General features: G+C 35.6%; 1 protein-coding gene and 1 non-coding gene across 10 annotated transcripts in view; one reads left to right on the top strand and one right to left on the bottom strand.

Moving 5' to 3' along the window:
* The window catches only part of LOC121731895 (ephexin-1), a 108592-nt gene that overhangs the window by 22327 nt on the left and 69370 nt on the right, over positions 1–16895 (bottom strand). For 8 of the 9 annotated variants that reach the window (XM_042121572.1, XM_042121575.1, XM_042121578.1 and 5 more), the window contains 3 exons: positions 3098–3231; positions 2182–2326; positions 1166–1622 (listed from right to left, as the gene is read on the bottom strand). In XM_042121572.1, coding sequence (XP_041977506.1) covers positions 1166–1622; positions 2182–2326; positions 3098–3231 — 736 coding nt within the window. Of the gene's footprint in view, positions 1–1165; positions 1623–2181; positions 2327–3097; positions 3232–11070; positions 11272–12312; positions 12648–15091; positions 15209–16895 lie in introns of those variants that run through there. The other variant, XM_042121579.1, reaches the window with a different exon arrangement.
* Trnae-cuc lies at positions 1690–1761 on the top strand. Its single transcript has one exon. It is a non-coding gene; the product is annotated as a tRNA-Glu (tRNA).

The following is a 16895-nucleotide window of genomic DNA, read 5'->3' on the forward strand; positions in this document are numbered from 1 at the left end:
TCTTTAATTTTCTTTTATCCAGGCTGATGCAAATGGTCTTAGATACTTGGTTAGTGTAGAACAGTGGTCCCCAAACTTTTTTTCATGCGGGCCCCAAACATGTTTTGGTCTTGGTGTCGCGGGCCGCAACAAAAATTTTTTAGGGTTACAAAATAACATTCTTTAAAAAATTACGATTTAAAAGTGGAAAAAATTTAACGACTATCACGTAGACTTTACGTTATTTTGCTGGTGGGCGTGAATTTCAAATTGTTTAGCATCACGCGGGCCATAAATAAAGTCCCGGCGGGCCGCGGGTTGGGGATAGCGGGTGTAGAATAATTATAATTAACTACATAAATGATGCCCGCAACTCCGTTGCGCCAAAATTCCTTTATCGCGCGGGAACCGTACATTTTTTCACAAAAAACAAAAAGTATCCTATGTCCTTTCCCGGGACTCGAAGTATCTCCATGTCAAATTTCAGCAAAATCGGTTCAGCGGTTTGAGCGTGAAGAGGTAACAGACAGACAGACAGACAGGCAGACAGACACACTTTCGCATTTATAATATTAGGTATGGATAAGTATATATAAGTAATAAGTAGACATCGGACGGACGGACAAATGGCCGAAATATGCACAAAATATGCACAATCAAAAGTCACTTATTATAAAAATGTATTCTTTTTGGAAGAGTTTTCCGGTGTTGCTCATAATAAATGCACTAATTTTCATAATTCCATTAAATCCAGGTCTTTTTCTTCTTTCCTTACTTACAATCTTAGTGCCCATGGAAGTTAATTACCGACTTGGTTCAATTTTTTTCCAATGTGGCCAACTACAAAGAAACATTTTGTTTCTAGAAAGATATTGTACTTCGGGTGTATTGCGTAAGTCTTTAAACAAGGGTGGGCTACATATTTGAAGGATTTGGATCTATCATACCTCTGTTTCGTGGCCTCGGTGTGTATTATGATAGCTAGTTTAGAGACAACGAGGGCATAATATGGCCGAAATATGCACTATCAACGAAAAAATGCCAAAATATGCACTATCGCCTAAAAAGCCCCATTATATGCATTTGCATATGCAAGTATGCAAATGCATATAATCCGATGTCTAGTAATAAGTATATGTATGGAAGTATGGATAGTAGGTATAGATTAGTCTAAAATAGATCGTACCAATTGCTGAATCCGGAATCGCCGTCCATAGAGTCAGTCAGATAGAACGTAGAGTTGGTAATTTTCAGAGCAGCCGGCACGTCATTGATGTCCACGCCCATAGATGTCGCTCTTCTGAACCGGGACTTGAACGAGAAGTATGCTTTTCTAGAAAGAGTTCCATTAGCTTTGCCCTCGCTGGGCGGCGTCGAAGGTTTCTCTAGTAACTTCTCTGGAAGCGGAGGAGGTACGTCACCGCTGCTATGCCTTTTGTCCGCCCTCCTTTCATATTTCACGGGATTTTCGTCCTTCGTCATTGCTGGTTTGGAATCATTAAATACTATATTGCTGTACGGTGGGTTTTCCGGCTTCTCGCAGTTGGCGTATATAGGTGACTTTACTTTGTGATTCTTCGGAGTATCGTATGTCCCGTTTTGATTGTTCAAAACTTTCGCAAACGGCCTTCCATCGAGAGCAACTGCAAATAAAAATAACATTTGTAAACAAATTGAATTTGACGCAAGTTTTGTGTGTTCTTATCACGATCCGATATGGTCTAGTGGCTAGGATACCTGGCTCTCACCCAGGAGGCTCGGGTTCGATTCCCGGTATCGGAAAACTCTTTTTACTATTTTTTACAAGTTTTTTTTATCAAAATTTATTAAACTTTGACCAAACTTAACGTGCCACAACGATCGCTCCCAATCTTAGGACTAAAAAATGTAAGTTGTCGTGAGATGTGAGAACGTAAACATTTTATTGGCATCAAAACCCCAAGTGGCAAACAATTATAACTAAGCTCAAAATACTAACCGATTAACAACACTGTTGAATTGATAAACTAAACACAGAAAACATACCCGTATCATTAGTGGGTAGTCATTTCCTCGAGAATTCCCCCATTCGACTTAACTTAAATCCTCAAAATTTATGACGTTTTGTTGAACAATTGACATATAATCGAGTAGAGATAATCTTGAGGAAACAACAAATCTTACGGGCGTCAGTCCTCTAGTAGTAATAGATCTGCTCGTTACCTGAGTATCTCTTAGTGAAGTTCCGTTTGATCTCTCTCATTTTCCTGTGGGCGGCGCTGGCTATCTTGGTCAGGGTGTACTGTCCCCCGTGCGGGGGGTTCGGGAGGCGGGACGCCGGTAACGTTGGCGGGAGGGGCTCGTCGTTCTAGAATGATACAGAAGATAGTTTATTACTATGTTGTTATGAGAGTTAAGAAGACGCGTAGTATTTTTGCGAGCGGGTATGATTGGCTTATCAGCTTGAATATAATATGACAAGCCTATAAATTGCAATATTTAATATATCAACGATAAGCACATACTGCTACTACTATTTACTAGTTCTATTTAGCTATCTTCGATATAACTACAGAACTGAACGGTCTTTGATATAAAAAATGCGTAGCTCAAAAGATGTAGAGCAATTACAACAACATAGAGGCATTGGCATCTACAACCTTAGCAAATTACTATTTTCAATTACATTACAATTTACAAAATTCCGAAGATGTTAAACGTCTCCCAAAGTTACAAGACAAAAATTTACTGGACAGCAAGGGCGTCGCCAGGGGGGGGGGGGGCAGGGAGGGGCAGCTGCCCCCCCCTAGAGACTAAAAAACGTTGCCAAATATAATGCAAAAGCAACGACCACTATAATATTAAAATCTGGTAATAGATGTAAGGCTCGTAGTACAAGTGAAAAGTTTCATGTGCTGTCGACTTTACCTACAATTCATACCTACTTTTCTCATTTATAGAGAGTGAGTAAAGTATGAATTGTAGACTGTAGTAGGTAAAGTCAACTTGCCCCCCCCTGCGCCATCGGCTGGCGACGCCCTTGCTGGACAGCTAGTTGGTAACTGGTAAAAATTCAATAGTATTTTTAGCAAGGGTAGGTATTAGTTTTTATTATTCGGTAGGCATAGAACAAACTCACCTTAGTATGATCATCCGTGTCAGTATCACTGTCGAAGGAGTCGAAGTCATCGTTGTACGGTATGGGCGCGGGCGGCGGCGGCAGCGGCGGCTCCAGCGACTCGTACAGGTGGCCCGAGTCGCTGCTGTCACAGTCTGAAACAGAGAGGGTGCGAGTGAGATAGATGATCATGTGAAAAGGATAGAAAATCAGGGGTAGAAGACGAGGGAGACTGAAAGATAATGTTTTTAATCTGTAAGCACTTTTGGTAGAGACTTGCAGAAAATCAAAATGTACTATGATTTTCAGTTAACGAAATTATAATAATTTTGGTAACTTTTTAATTGCAGTAGGCATAGCCTATAGGCATAGTTGTGTGTACTTGTGTAGGTATAGTAACGTTGTTTACACAATATGTGCTGTAAGGAAATTGTATTTAGATATTATGTAAAGCCGGAGAATAATAATGGGCAAAAAACAAAAAGAATCGTAAACTGTGCAGAATTCATGCAGAAACACATTAACAGAAACAAAGTTGCTTTTAAATTGCTCTTTTGTAACGGATGTAGTCGCATTTCCTCTTCCATGTCATTAAGAACTGTACAATAAAAACGTAGCTGTAGATGATATGAGCACGAAAAAGGAAGATTTTTTAAATTATGTTTTAAAACAGTGTAAAATGTAAATCGCTTTCGCCCTCTGTTCTCATATATAATTTAAAGTACATGACGAATATAAGTTTTCAGCTGTAGAGACAATTACTGTAGAGGAAGGTTATATATAAGTTTTAATCTATGTTACGTTAGTAATGACGTTAATTTCAACTCAAACTGTAATTTTCACGTAGAAAGAAACCTTCAAGACAAAGTAATTTTAAATACACAAACTAATCTGGAAGCCACTAAAGGCATTAAGTTCATAGCACTTTATACAGGTAGGTGTATTTTTATGATCTCATACACCAAATATGATCTCACACAAGAATTACACATAATCCAAGATCATGCATAGCCTATTACAAGATATTTGGTCATGTAAAGTCAAACTGAGGAAGTATTTAAATTTTATTTGCTTATTGTTATGTCCTTAAACAATACATAATTGCAGTTACATAGTACATAGAAATATATTTGTAGTAGAGGAAGTGTCAGCATAGGCGCCGGCAGAAATAATTTCCAAGGGGTGCAGATTTTAGTTATCTTTCTTTTCTTTTTACTTTTTACGAACAACATGTCTGGATTAAGTGTCCACCGAGGGAAGATAACCAAGGATAATAAAGATAACTTTATAGAAAACGTCATTAATAAGTTCGGTCAAAAAATCTGAATTGAATTCAAAATTCAATCAAATTCCTGTTGATCCCGAGATTCCCAAGGGGTGCAAGTGCACCCCCTGGTACCGCCCTGCCGGCGCCCATGAGTGTCAGTATTTAAAGCGTTCATAAGATGGTGTAGTAAGTAGTTTTAGGAACGTATAGTAACTTGGTAAGACCGCGCAAGTTCCTACAAGGTAGCGCTTATAATGTCAAGGTTTCGTTGATATTAAAATACTTGTAAGTGTATGCGATCGATGAATAAAATATATTAAAGTGAGAAAATATAGCATGCGCAGTGCTGTATCTATAGAATAATTATCGCTTTTATGAATTATGTCAATTTGTTTAGTTTCCTAGGGGTATTTGTTTATCCCAAGGGATTCTATCAGCAACCAAAACCAAAAGTACAGAATAGATAATAGTACAAGTACCAAAAGGCACTTTTGTTTTGTTGGTGATATGTATGAAAGCATGGACAAAAATGACACCCTAAAACTTATTACATAAGCCCCACTTTCGGAATTCTTGGTCCATATGATCCACCAGCATCAAAGATGGAAGGATCGTTTAACTTTCAAATCGGTCGAAAATAATACAAGCTACGAATAACAATAAACCGTAGAACACAATGATTATTATTATTTTCAGTTACAGTCAAAGGCAGCCACTGGTTCTCTGGCGCATTCATTAGTCGCAGACAATCTAAAAATATAGATTTATGTGCAAGACCTAGATGTTTAACGGGCGAAAGTTATCTGACGCAATACAATATGGCTCCCACAATACAAAGCAGATTTCCATTTCAATCAGAGGAACGTGATAACTATTAAATAACTGATAAAAAGATGGTTTTCTACGAAATGCTTTCAAATGGAGCTCATAATTAAATTGCTTTAGCCTTTAACTAAGTAAAACTTTAAAGCATTTAGATATTAAAAAGTCGACAATATAGATGAAGGAAAATAAGCGGGTTCTTAAACTATCAATAAATTTGTTTTTTTTTAATCTCTATTTTTTATTAAATAGAGATAAAGAACCAGATGATGAATGAAAAAGTATATTCCCGAAGCCAATGTCTTCAATGTATCAAACATTATCGAATTTCTACAATAATAATACATTTATTGGAGAAACCGTGTCCATTAAAGGAGGGAGTCAATTAACACTTTTTAATGAAATTATGTAATTAAATTACTAATTAAGAATAATAATCCTTAATTATTGTTAAACAATATCCTATATTTGTTATAATTAGTATATTCATATAGCACCTTGCCTAACAAATTCGGTCTCGTAAAATACGTTTATCACGAGCTATCAGGAAAGGGGTATGAAGATTTTGGCCGACCTACTGTCCACTAAATGTGTTTTTTCGCGTTCACGAATATTTTTTTCAAAAATGGATAGCTAACATCAATTCAAACAAAAAATAATCTTAGACAAAATCACGTAAAGTGTCAAATTTCGAAGATATGGGCTGGCAAAGTTTTACCAATTTAAGATATTGCAACTTTGGCAGCCTAAATCTTCGAAATGTGACAACTGACACCTTACGCGGTTTTGTCCAAGATTATTTTTTCTTTATGAAACAAATATTCGTGAACGCGAAAAAACACATTTAGCGGACAGTAGGTCGGCCAGGCTCCATACAAAAATCTTCATTTTTGCTGCAATAGAAACAATCCTATGTCCTTTCCAGTACTTCCCAGTAAAAGGTGGCCCCGTGCGATATTCTTACGCCGGTTCTTCTCGCCGGGTTAGTTCCCGAACCGGTGGTAGGCTTCGTCTAGGCGTTCTAAAAGTGTTTACTTTTAACGGATTTAGAAATAAATCATTTTCAGTACATTCTCGGCGTAATAAGACAGACTGCCCCCGTAGACAAGTGGCAAAACGCTAACGCTAGCGCTACAAAATGTATGGATTTGACATTAGTATTCGCTAGCGAAGCGATGACTTATGTCAAATCGCATACATTTTGTAGCGCTAGCGTTAGCGTTAGCGTTAGCGCTTTGCCACTTGTCTACAGGCCCAGGCAGGAATTTTGCATATCTATACTAATATTATAATATTATAATTGGGAAGAGTTTGTTTGTTTGTTTGTTTGAACGCGCTAATCTCAGGAACTACTGGTCCGATTTGGAAAATTCTTTCAGTGTTAGATAGCCTATTTATTGAGGAAGGCTATAGGCTATATTTTATCGCGCTAAGACTAATAGTAACGAAGAAATAGAGGAAAGTGTGGAAAAAACGGGAGAAATTATTTGAAATGGCTTATTTGAACGCACTAAACTCAGGAACTACTGGTCCGATTTGAAAAATTCTTTCAGTGTTAGATAGCCCATTTATCGAAAAAGGCTGTAGGCTATATTTTATCACGCTAAGACTAATGGGAGCGAAGAAATAGAGGAAAATGTGGAAAAAATGGGGGAAATTATGTGAAAGGGCTTATTTGAACGCGCTAATCTCAGGAACTACTGGTCTGATTTGAAAAATTCTTTTAGTTTTAGATAGCCCATTTATCGAGAAAGGCTAAAGGCTATATTTTATCGCGCTAAGACTAATAGGAACGAAGAAATAGAGAAAATGTATAAAAAAACGGGGGAAATTATTTGAAAGGGCTTATCTCACGAACTACTGGATCAATTTTTCTGTTATTTGGCACAGATAAGAAGTAGACCACGTGAAGGATCATAGGCTATTTTTTGTGGACTAATTTTCTGTGAAATATCTAAATTACGAGGGCGAAGCTGCGCGAAACGTTATTTTTCGCGTGGTCACGACATCACGCGTAAACGGTTGGACCCATTTTCCTGAAATTTGGTATAAAGATACTTTGAGTCCCGAAAAAGAACATAGGATACATTTTATCCCGGAAAATGTACGGTTACTGTACAATATACTTTTATGATTTGCGCGTAAACTATTCAATCTATTTTGATGGAATTTGGTATGGAGATACTTTGAGTCTCGGGAACGGACAAGGAATACTAATTTTGCCCCGGAAAATGTACGGTTCCCGCACAATAAACTTTTATGATTATCGCCTTAACTATTCAATCTATTTTGATGAAATTTAGTATGGCAATACTTTCAGTCTGGGGAAAGGACAAGGGATACTTTTTATCCCGGAAAATATACGGTTCCCGCACAATAAACTTTTATAATTCTCGCCTTAACTATTTGGCATGGAGATTGGAGATACTAATTTGAATCTGGGACAAGGAATGATTTTGTCCCGGAAAAATGTGCGGTTCCCACACAATTATATACTTTTCTGATTTGCGCGTAAACGACTTAATCGATGTATGGGAACAACTATAAACTTAAGTCCACGCGGACGAAGTCGCGGGCAACAGCTAGTTTTAGATATTTTAAAACCTACCGTATACATTTCTGTAACCATTTGGTTTGTCATAACATAATCACGTAATGGTACCTACGTTACCTCCAGCAATATGGAATACAGTCATGTGATGTCACCGCATTGCAGTGCGGTTTATAAAAACCCCGACCATTACACAAGAATATTTATTTGGTTAAGTATTTTGTAAAGGTTTAAAGTGTAAATAACTGTGTTCGGAGTTCTTTAAAATTTAAAGATTTTACTTTTCATTGAGTTTATAAAAACTTGTTTAATAGAACTCTATCAACCGTAAATTAAGTAAAGAAAGCCCAACGTGGGTGGCTAATATTCGCTACAAATCTAAATGTCAGTAATAACCACGCAATAATAAAAACATGGAATTATTCGGTCTTTAAAGTAAATATTTTGACGAAATGAATTCATGTAAAGTTACCTACCATCTACATCAAGTACTTCCTATGATGTTTCTACCTTCGTAACGTAAGAAGATATTTAGTTTCAAGGCAGTATAATATGATACGTTTATGTCATAAAATCTAGTCTCTAGGGCCTTAGTCTAGAGTCTAGACGCAATAATTACATAATCCACCTTTCTGCCCACACTATGAACTGAATACAAGTTAAATTAGACGCGATTTATAATAATTTCAATTTTGATTGGGTCATTGACTCTACACTGCATACTATATCTAAGCTTGATGACGAAAAAAATATTTATATAAGTATATTGCCGTCATATACGCTGTTGCTGGTAATTTACAGTAAGTCAAAAGTCAAAATGACTTGTTAGCTAATGAAAAACCTTCATAAGATACAACTTACATGAAAAGAATACAACAGACAAATTCCTTGTAAATTCTCATCAGCAAAAATTACCTCTTCGTTAAATTTTAACAACTTTTTATAATATTAATATGTTTAATTTGCATGATTATTGTAGAGGAGGTTAAATATTAATATACAATTATTATAGTGTTCCTTTGCATACTTCAATGTTATTTTCACCTTCAACCATATTTATTTTCTGTTATGTAAGAAATTATAAAATAAATGAACAAAATATGCATAAGCCACAGAAAATGTTATTAAAAATTATACAACACATGTACAGTAATAAATACAACATGCTTTATAATATTGTATAATATACAGTATTATTATTTATTAAATTGTAACTCTGTACTACTGTCGCTAGTAATAATTAATAATAATTTATCAACAACACAATAACAAATGGCAGACTAAAAAACAACAAAAATTTTTCTTACACGCGAAGATGGCATTTACTTTCTCCCAGTCAACATTGTTTTAGCTCCAATAGATTGTTGTGAGATCAGAGACACTTGTCGATATACAATGAGATTAAGATATAGAGAGAAGAGATAATGCGAGTTGTAAGAAATCTTGGTTAGTGTATTTACAGCGAAGTTTATACATTACTGAGGACGTTCTGTACGGTTCCATTACTTACATTTTCATGCAAAAAAGTAGCCATTTTTGGCCATAGCCTACTCATATTTATGGCCTACTCATTTTTATATTTTGTGCCAAATTACATAAAAATCGGTCCAGTAGTTCGTAAGATTAACTCGTTTAAACAAACAAACGCTTCAATTTTTTATAATATTAGGTTTAGGATAAAACTACAATACGGATGATGACAAGGTTGTGTTAATAAAATAAAGAAATCACGGTAAAAAATAAGTGCTCCCAAAATTTCAGTTCGATAGCATTTGTATTTTTTTTGTTATGCGCCTTCAAAGTTGGATAATCAAGTCGAATTTTTTTTTGATTAATTTCTTAATATTTGTATATCATTCGATAACTTATGCAATTAAAAGCTACTTTTGTTAAGAAACCACTTTCATAAACGCAATATTTAATATACCTATCAAACAAAGTTCTCTCCCGATGCGTACAAACTACGAAAGTGCGACGTCAGTCTTTCGTAGTACTTTGTATGGAGCGTTTCGGGCCGGTCTATTTTATGAGATGTTTGAATTGTCATATCTTGGTGAATTTTTAAGCTATCAGAGTAATTCTTTCAGCGATGTTTCTATTTTTAAGGATCTTTCAATTACCAATAAGAAAAAAAAAATAGTCATCATGCCTATTATTCAGCTACAAAACAAAGTAAACACACCAAATTGTTGCCAAGTCATAAAGCTTTAGATAATATGTATTTGAATTACAGTAATAGGCATACAATTGAATAGACAAGTGAACAATTTCAAAGTATATTTAAAACCTTTATATTTGGTAGAGTACCTAGAAGGTAGTAGATTAAGAGGATTCCACACCGCCGTTTTTCCATACAAACGCTCTCCCCTGTTTCCTCCCTGGATAATGCCGGTAGAGTTATGATTTTTTTCCTGAATATCTATGGCCACTATTAGCATGTCCCTATGTTTTCTTTTTTTTCATAATTTTATTAATAAAAAAGATAAGGACGTCCAAAAACCCAAAAAAATGGCCAGATTTTCCTCTGTGTTCAAACACCCAGAAAACAAAACTGGCTAAAATATACAAAAAAAAATAAAACATAGGAACACAGCTCAAGCCTTGCTTTAATTCTTAATGAAAACAGTACTTAAATCGGTTAAGTTTTGGAGAAGGAATCAGCGGACAACGAATCGAAGATTTTCTGTTCTTTTATTAGAACTTTTGTCGTGTTGTCTTTATCGCGCTCTGCGGTGGGAGACTTGAGATTGGTGAGACAGCAATACATTTTCAAATACCTATTTTCAATTTCTCTCGCCCCTGGTGTATCCTCTTAACCGATTCAATGCGGCGCACCTTTTTGAACTACTTTTTTTCAATTCACAGAATATTCAGAGGCGATGCCTATAGGCTTGTTCTACGTGGAAAATTAAGATGATTTTGTTCAGAGTAGAACCTTCTAAAGTGTAATTTGATGGAGATACAATCGTTTTTCAAATGATACGGCTCCCGTGTCATACGCCACACGTTAAAAACGCGTATGACACGGCTCCCGTGTCATCCGCACTGAATCGTTTAATAGAAGACTCTAACACAAAATTGTCCTTTTGAAAATCTCTTTGCGAAAATCGTTTATTGATAAGTTCGTAGTTCGTTGAAAAAGGCAAGGAGGTTCGTTTGTAAAATTAAATGGATGAAGCCAATCTACTTTCAGATTCACATCTCAAATCACGAATACTAAGCCTCATAAAATAAAATAAATTGTGGTATATTATTTTCTGTGAGCCCGTGGTATTTCTCCGGTCGAGCCGGCCCATTCGTGCCGAAGCATCGCTCTCCCATGGATACTATATAACAATATTCACTCAAACATACCAATATACGCCACCAGATCCTGCGTCTCGACTTCCCCCTTGCACAACACCGTCCGCGCGCTCAGCCACCACGTACACTCGGGCACATCAATGTATTTCACGTTGTCTAAATTCTGGTACACGCTTGCCACATCGTTGGTGCTGTAGTGCGGCGATTTCGCACTCGTCTCGATGTACACTTTCGACGGCGATGTTACCGATACTAAAACACGGTCAAGGTGCTATTGGTTGATTGGGCCTCAACGATGCAATTGGTACAAAAATTGCAATTTAATTAACTATCTCTAACTATATAATGTAGACAGTTGTCGATTATCCTACGATATACAGGCTGTGGTAATAAGTGATACTATACAGGGTGTAACATAAACTAAGTGATAATACGGTGTGTATGGATCCCCTGTATAGAGTTCGCTGTGAAAGTGCAGCGCTGAACGGGTAACGTTTTTTAAACTTTTGTATGGAAAAATTCATGACGCCTCTTGCCCATACAAATCACAATGCCCTTTTAATGCTGCTACTTTCACAGTGGATTCTATATAATGGATATGTATCCATTGTATATTGTGTATGTACACAACCTAAATTTTATCACTTAGTTTTGTTACACATTGTTCACTGCCAAATTATTACTTCCAGTAACCATATCTATTCTATGCGAACGATGCAAAGTTGAAGATTTTGTGGAATATCATATTGCTGTTAAATTAAATATTTCTGTTTCTATTACATAACTTAAATCGCCATATTTATCTGTACGATGCAATGATTGATATAATTGAGTGGAATATTGCGATTTGATTAACTATCTCCAAGTATCTGTATGTGAAATAAACTCTACGTTAAAAAGACATCAACGCACGTATAGAGATTATTCAATATTAATGAACTTCAAAATAATATGTAGAATTACTTTTAATATATAATGACATAATAATGTAGAGTTTAATTGCAACAAGCCTATCAACAAGTATAATTAGGGGATATCCCTATGTGTCAATGGCATTTGAGACTGAGATTCTGAACTTGGTAGTCACAACAGAACATTGCAAAGAGAAAACAGGTCGATTGGGCAACGTCTGAGTCACTGATAGCTCGATTACACCTATCGAGTAGTGGCGAGTCACTCCGCCGGGCAATCCGAATGTTTATTATGGACGTGCTCGGCCGAAGCCACTGGCTCGCCAATCTACTCGGATAGGTGTAATCAGACCCAGAGGTCCGAATCAACAAGCCATAGCACCTTGATCGCCGCAACTCCTGCGCATAGTCCGAGGCCGCGGCGGACCGATTCCGCCATTCACTGGCGGCCTCTCCGATACCATTTTTCACCATTTTTTCACATCACTATTTATAACACTTGCACTATAGTAATGAAATCATCAGTGTTGCGAGCCGCGCGCCGGTTTGCCGACTACTGGATAAGATATACCGCCTTCAGGGTCAACCGCTTTACACTTGATTTTTCTCGACCGTCGTTTCTGCTTCGAATTGTTGACATTTGCCTTTGTTTGATATCGGATTGGTTGGAATTCGTAAGCTATTGTTGTCAGCGGACGTTGAATGTTTCACATGCTCCTAATTTTTTTGTTGTGGTTGGGTTATTGCGTTGCGTTTAACGTTTATGTTACGTTTACGTCATTTACCTATAGAATTGTTTTGACCTTGTATCTGCCCGTTAAGGTTTGTTGTATTATATTGAAGTTTTATGTAGTTTTTTCATCTTCGATATAAATTGGATCAAAATTATGTTTTTTTTTTTTAAACAATACAACGATGAGGTGTGATGTTTCATAGGGATACAAAATTACTATGCTAAGTCGCTGATAGGAAACGAAGCATTATGTTGCTGATAAAACATCACGCACTCAATTTAATGGTTGTTTACCAACACAATAGGAACGATCCGCAATCAGAGCATTTCGAATTGCAACATAACAATCTGTTCAGCACACAATTATTACTATGTTGCATACCAATTTGATGTTTGCAAATAATTATATAACAACATATTATGCGGTGTGAATATATAATATGTTAAAGGTACATAGAAGTGATGGAGATATGAAAAATTATAACTGTTCTTCATTAAAAAATAATATTAAAATAATAATGTGTGTGTAAAATTCTACTTATTGACTAGAATATTATATAATATAACTTAAGAGGATAAAACGAGGATATGACTATAATAAAATAAATTAATAAATTTGGGTTAAACAGTAAACAACATTAGGGAAGGAAAGTTAATAGACAATTCAGATCCTCGAATATTTATGAGCTTTGCACATATTTATAATATTTTAGAAAACATGACGAAAACGACATTAAAAAAAATGGCGAATACAACAGATGGCAAATAGTAACAGGTGCTAAGACGTTTAACATTTTAACAAAGGGTGCAAATAACTTGCAACTACCAAAAGCCTTTAATTGGTAAGTGAATTCTAGAACTAGAACTCTTACTTAGAATCTACATAAAAATCAGAAAAGGCAGAGAATATAGTATAAGTAATTAAAATTTGCATATTTGCGAAAAACTTGTATTTACCGCATCTAGATCCTAAATTTATATTAACAAGTAATACATTTATAATATAATGTATACCATAGTACTTAAAATTCATCAATAATGCAGAACATAAAGCTCGATATAATGAAGTTAATTAAAGATAAGATATACGGTCTATATTTTTAAAGAGATTAACATCAAAGGATGCCACGTGCAAGGAAATTGCAATTATTGCACCTACATTAGATGCTTGGATATTGCATTTTGTAATATTCAGACATGTTATAGAATCAGCCATAGACATGAAGAGGTTTTTAAAAGTCAAGATTACATTTTGAGGACCAAGTAAAAAGAAAAAGGAGCACTCCATGGAGCAATATATTAATTTGATAATCCATATACCTATTATAATTTGTTTGACAAAGCTACAAGCTAACTACTAGCTATTTCGTTACCCAATAGTTATTATTTAGTTTAAATCTATCAATTAGGTATAGGATTTAAAATCATTCAAATTGAATCATTAGTTTTTAATACCTTCTAATTTGTATATACAGCTGGTAATAATTGCATTACGAATTCATCTACGAATACCAGTGGAGTATTGTTACATTCCTGTTCCGGCTAGCGAATGGTCAGTGGGCTGAAACCGGTTACTGGTATACATAATGCGATATTTAATATAGTCTTGCACTGGTGTATTTAATTTCATATGCCAGATCTTTAGTATGTAGTATTATGGGGACCACCAAGGTTTTTTTTTGTAAGTAGAAGGATCTTTATATGTAAAGATCCTTCTACTTACAGGGGTATGCCCTGTCTATTATTCCCAAAAGAGCTCTGGATGGTCTTTAATCTTAGATTAGTGTAATTCCATTTACGGAGCTTTCTATGGGGTATCTAATGGGCAAAAATGATAGCGGCATGTGATGTGAGCTATGAAATAAACCCTGGCTACAAAGGAGTTTCAGTGTTAGGAAACTGTACTTTAAAATCTTTTAAGGTTCCCTTATCTTTTTTAACTTTACCAGAAGCTACTTACTGATGGATGATAAGTTATAACAATTAGCTGCTATTAATGGTCAGTCGATATTCGATAGTTTTAAGGCCTGACCAACTTTCAAGAGATCTTTGTAATTGATGCAATCCCATTTACCGAAAAGGAAATACAAAGCAATTAAAAATTCCGAAATCGTTACACAATCTGTTTTAATACATGTAAAACTAGTTTTACCGCTATGATATAAAATGTTATTTCATTTTGAGTTGAAGGATGTAAATTGTAGAGTCACACGTATTAAAACATACAAAATGACAAACAAAATCACATTTTAGGGTATGATATAGTGAAATAACCAAAAGGTTATGCAGGGGAAACCGAAACCCTAAGAAGACTCTTTATGCAACAATGAAAACCGCAACACAAAATCATGGGGTCAACAACACACATAAATTAGGAGAAACGATGCATGTCGAGAAAAATACTTCTACAGCTTCTACCAAAACTAACATTTTCCACTTTCGAACACCGAATATACACAACACTGACGATTTCAATCGAAAACGACCTGTTTTGTAAGAGCACTAGAGGTGGTTTTCGGTCGCGGAGAGCGCATACGTCCGTCGCACGCGCAGGCGTAGGGCTAACTCACGTATACCTCTCTCCCTCTCTTCCACCCCTCGGTCAGCCATAACTCATGTGCGTAGGCGCACCTGAATCGCCATTTACGTACCCCTTCAACTTGTTTCATATTTGAATGAGAATGTCAAATGATACGGCTTTTAATTTTTTTATGTCACACTCTATATTTGTAGAGATAAGGAAGCATGATTTAAGAGTTTCTTTATTGTTAGCAACTTTCGAGAAACATAATTGTACATAACCTTTATTAACCGGCTTCCAAAAAAGGAGGAGGTTATAATATGTTCAGCTGTGGATATTTTATTTAACTTTTATTTTTGATTTTTTTCAATTAGCTTTGAACTAGATGAAGTCAGCAACTCCGTTGCTCCAAAATTAGTTTACCGCGGGAATTGTACATTTTTTCGGGATCAAAAGTATTCTGGGACTCAAAGTATCCTCATAATATCAAATTTCAACAAAATCAGTTTAGCGGTTTTGGCGTTTCAGACAGACAGACTCTACACTTTAGTATTTATAATATTCTAGTATGAATATAATCAGTTTTTATTAATTACTTTTAAAAATAACTTTTTCTGTGTTCAAAACAATTGATTGTCGGTATTAATATCAAATATTCAAGCCCCGTTTGATTCAATACAACAGGGCTTATTTTACTAAACTGGTTCTTTGTGCAATCTAGGTCGTCTACATTGGTATAAATTGCATTATTTTACCCCTGGCAGAACCTTATCCCAACGACACAAAGATCAATATAAATAACTTTCATACTAACATTGTGTCTGTTCTGCGTCAGCTTTGATCTCACCGCAACATATTTACAGCACAGTCATTACTGTAAAATGTAGAGACTAGTCTTACATAACGATTAAGTGGGGATCCAATTAGCAATTTCAAGTTTACAACTAGAAATGGAGCCTATAAAACAAAGAATTTATCGATGTTTTTTTAAGGTTCCCTATCCAAAAGGTAATAAAAACGGTACGGAATTACTAAGACTTCGCTGTCCGTCTATCGTCTATCTCCAGGCTGTATCTAAAGAACCACGGCTGTAATTAGCAAGACTTCTGAGTTCTGAGACTTCTATATGTCCGATTTCCCTTTACTTCTGTCTACTTAATGTATATAATTCAAAGATCGCTTAAGCAGTTTCTTTAGCAGAATAAAAGACGGCTATTTCTAAGATTTCATCTCTACTATCTCACAAATGAGAAAACGTCTAAATGCTTTCTACCGTAGGCTTTATTTACCCAAACTCGACCTCCATTTTAAAACACGTTTAGTTAGGTTCGTGTAAAATTAAAACTACTTTCTATTTAAATAGAATTCGACGTGTAGTCTTCAGTTCTATCAGGTGCCCAGCATGAGTTCTGTGCAACATAGAGAGGTGCAAAGGTCATAGATGAAGTAAAGGTTAGCAATACCTAGAACTTAAACGGATAAAGTTAGACGAAAAGGTCAGAAGTTAACTCAAAAGATGGCATGCTAAGTGATTACAAAACTCTATGTGTGAAATAGGGGAAAACTCAGGTGACGCATAGATCAAATAGGATGAAATTGTGAAACTCAATATAGATTTAGGCATTGATGTCAAAGCAGGTATAGGACAGGTATAACCAATTATGAGAGTTTTTATATATTTTTTTTGTTTGGGATATTATTAACCTTAAGT

The sequence above is a fragment of the Aricia agestis genome, chromosome 11 (assembly GCF_905147365.1).
Source record: "Aricia agestis chromosome 11, ilAriAges1.1, whole genome shotgun sequence".
NCBI classification, from domain to species: domain Eukaryota; kingdom Metazoa; phylum Arthropoda; class Insecta; order Lepidoptera; family Lycaenidae; genus Aricia; species Aricia agestis.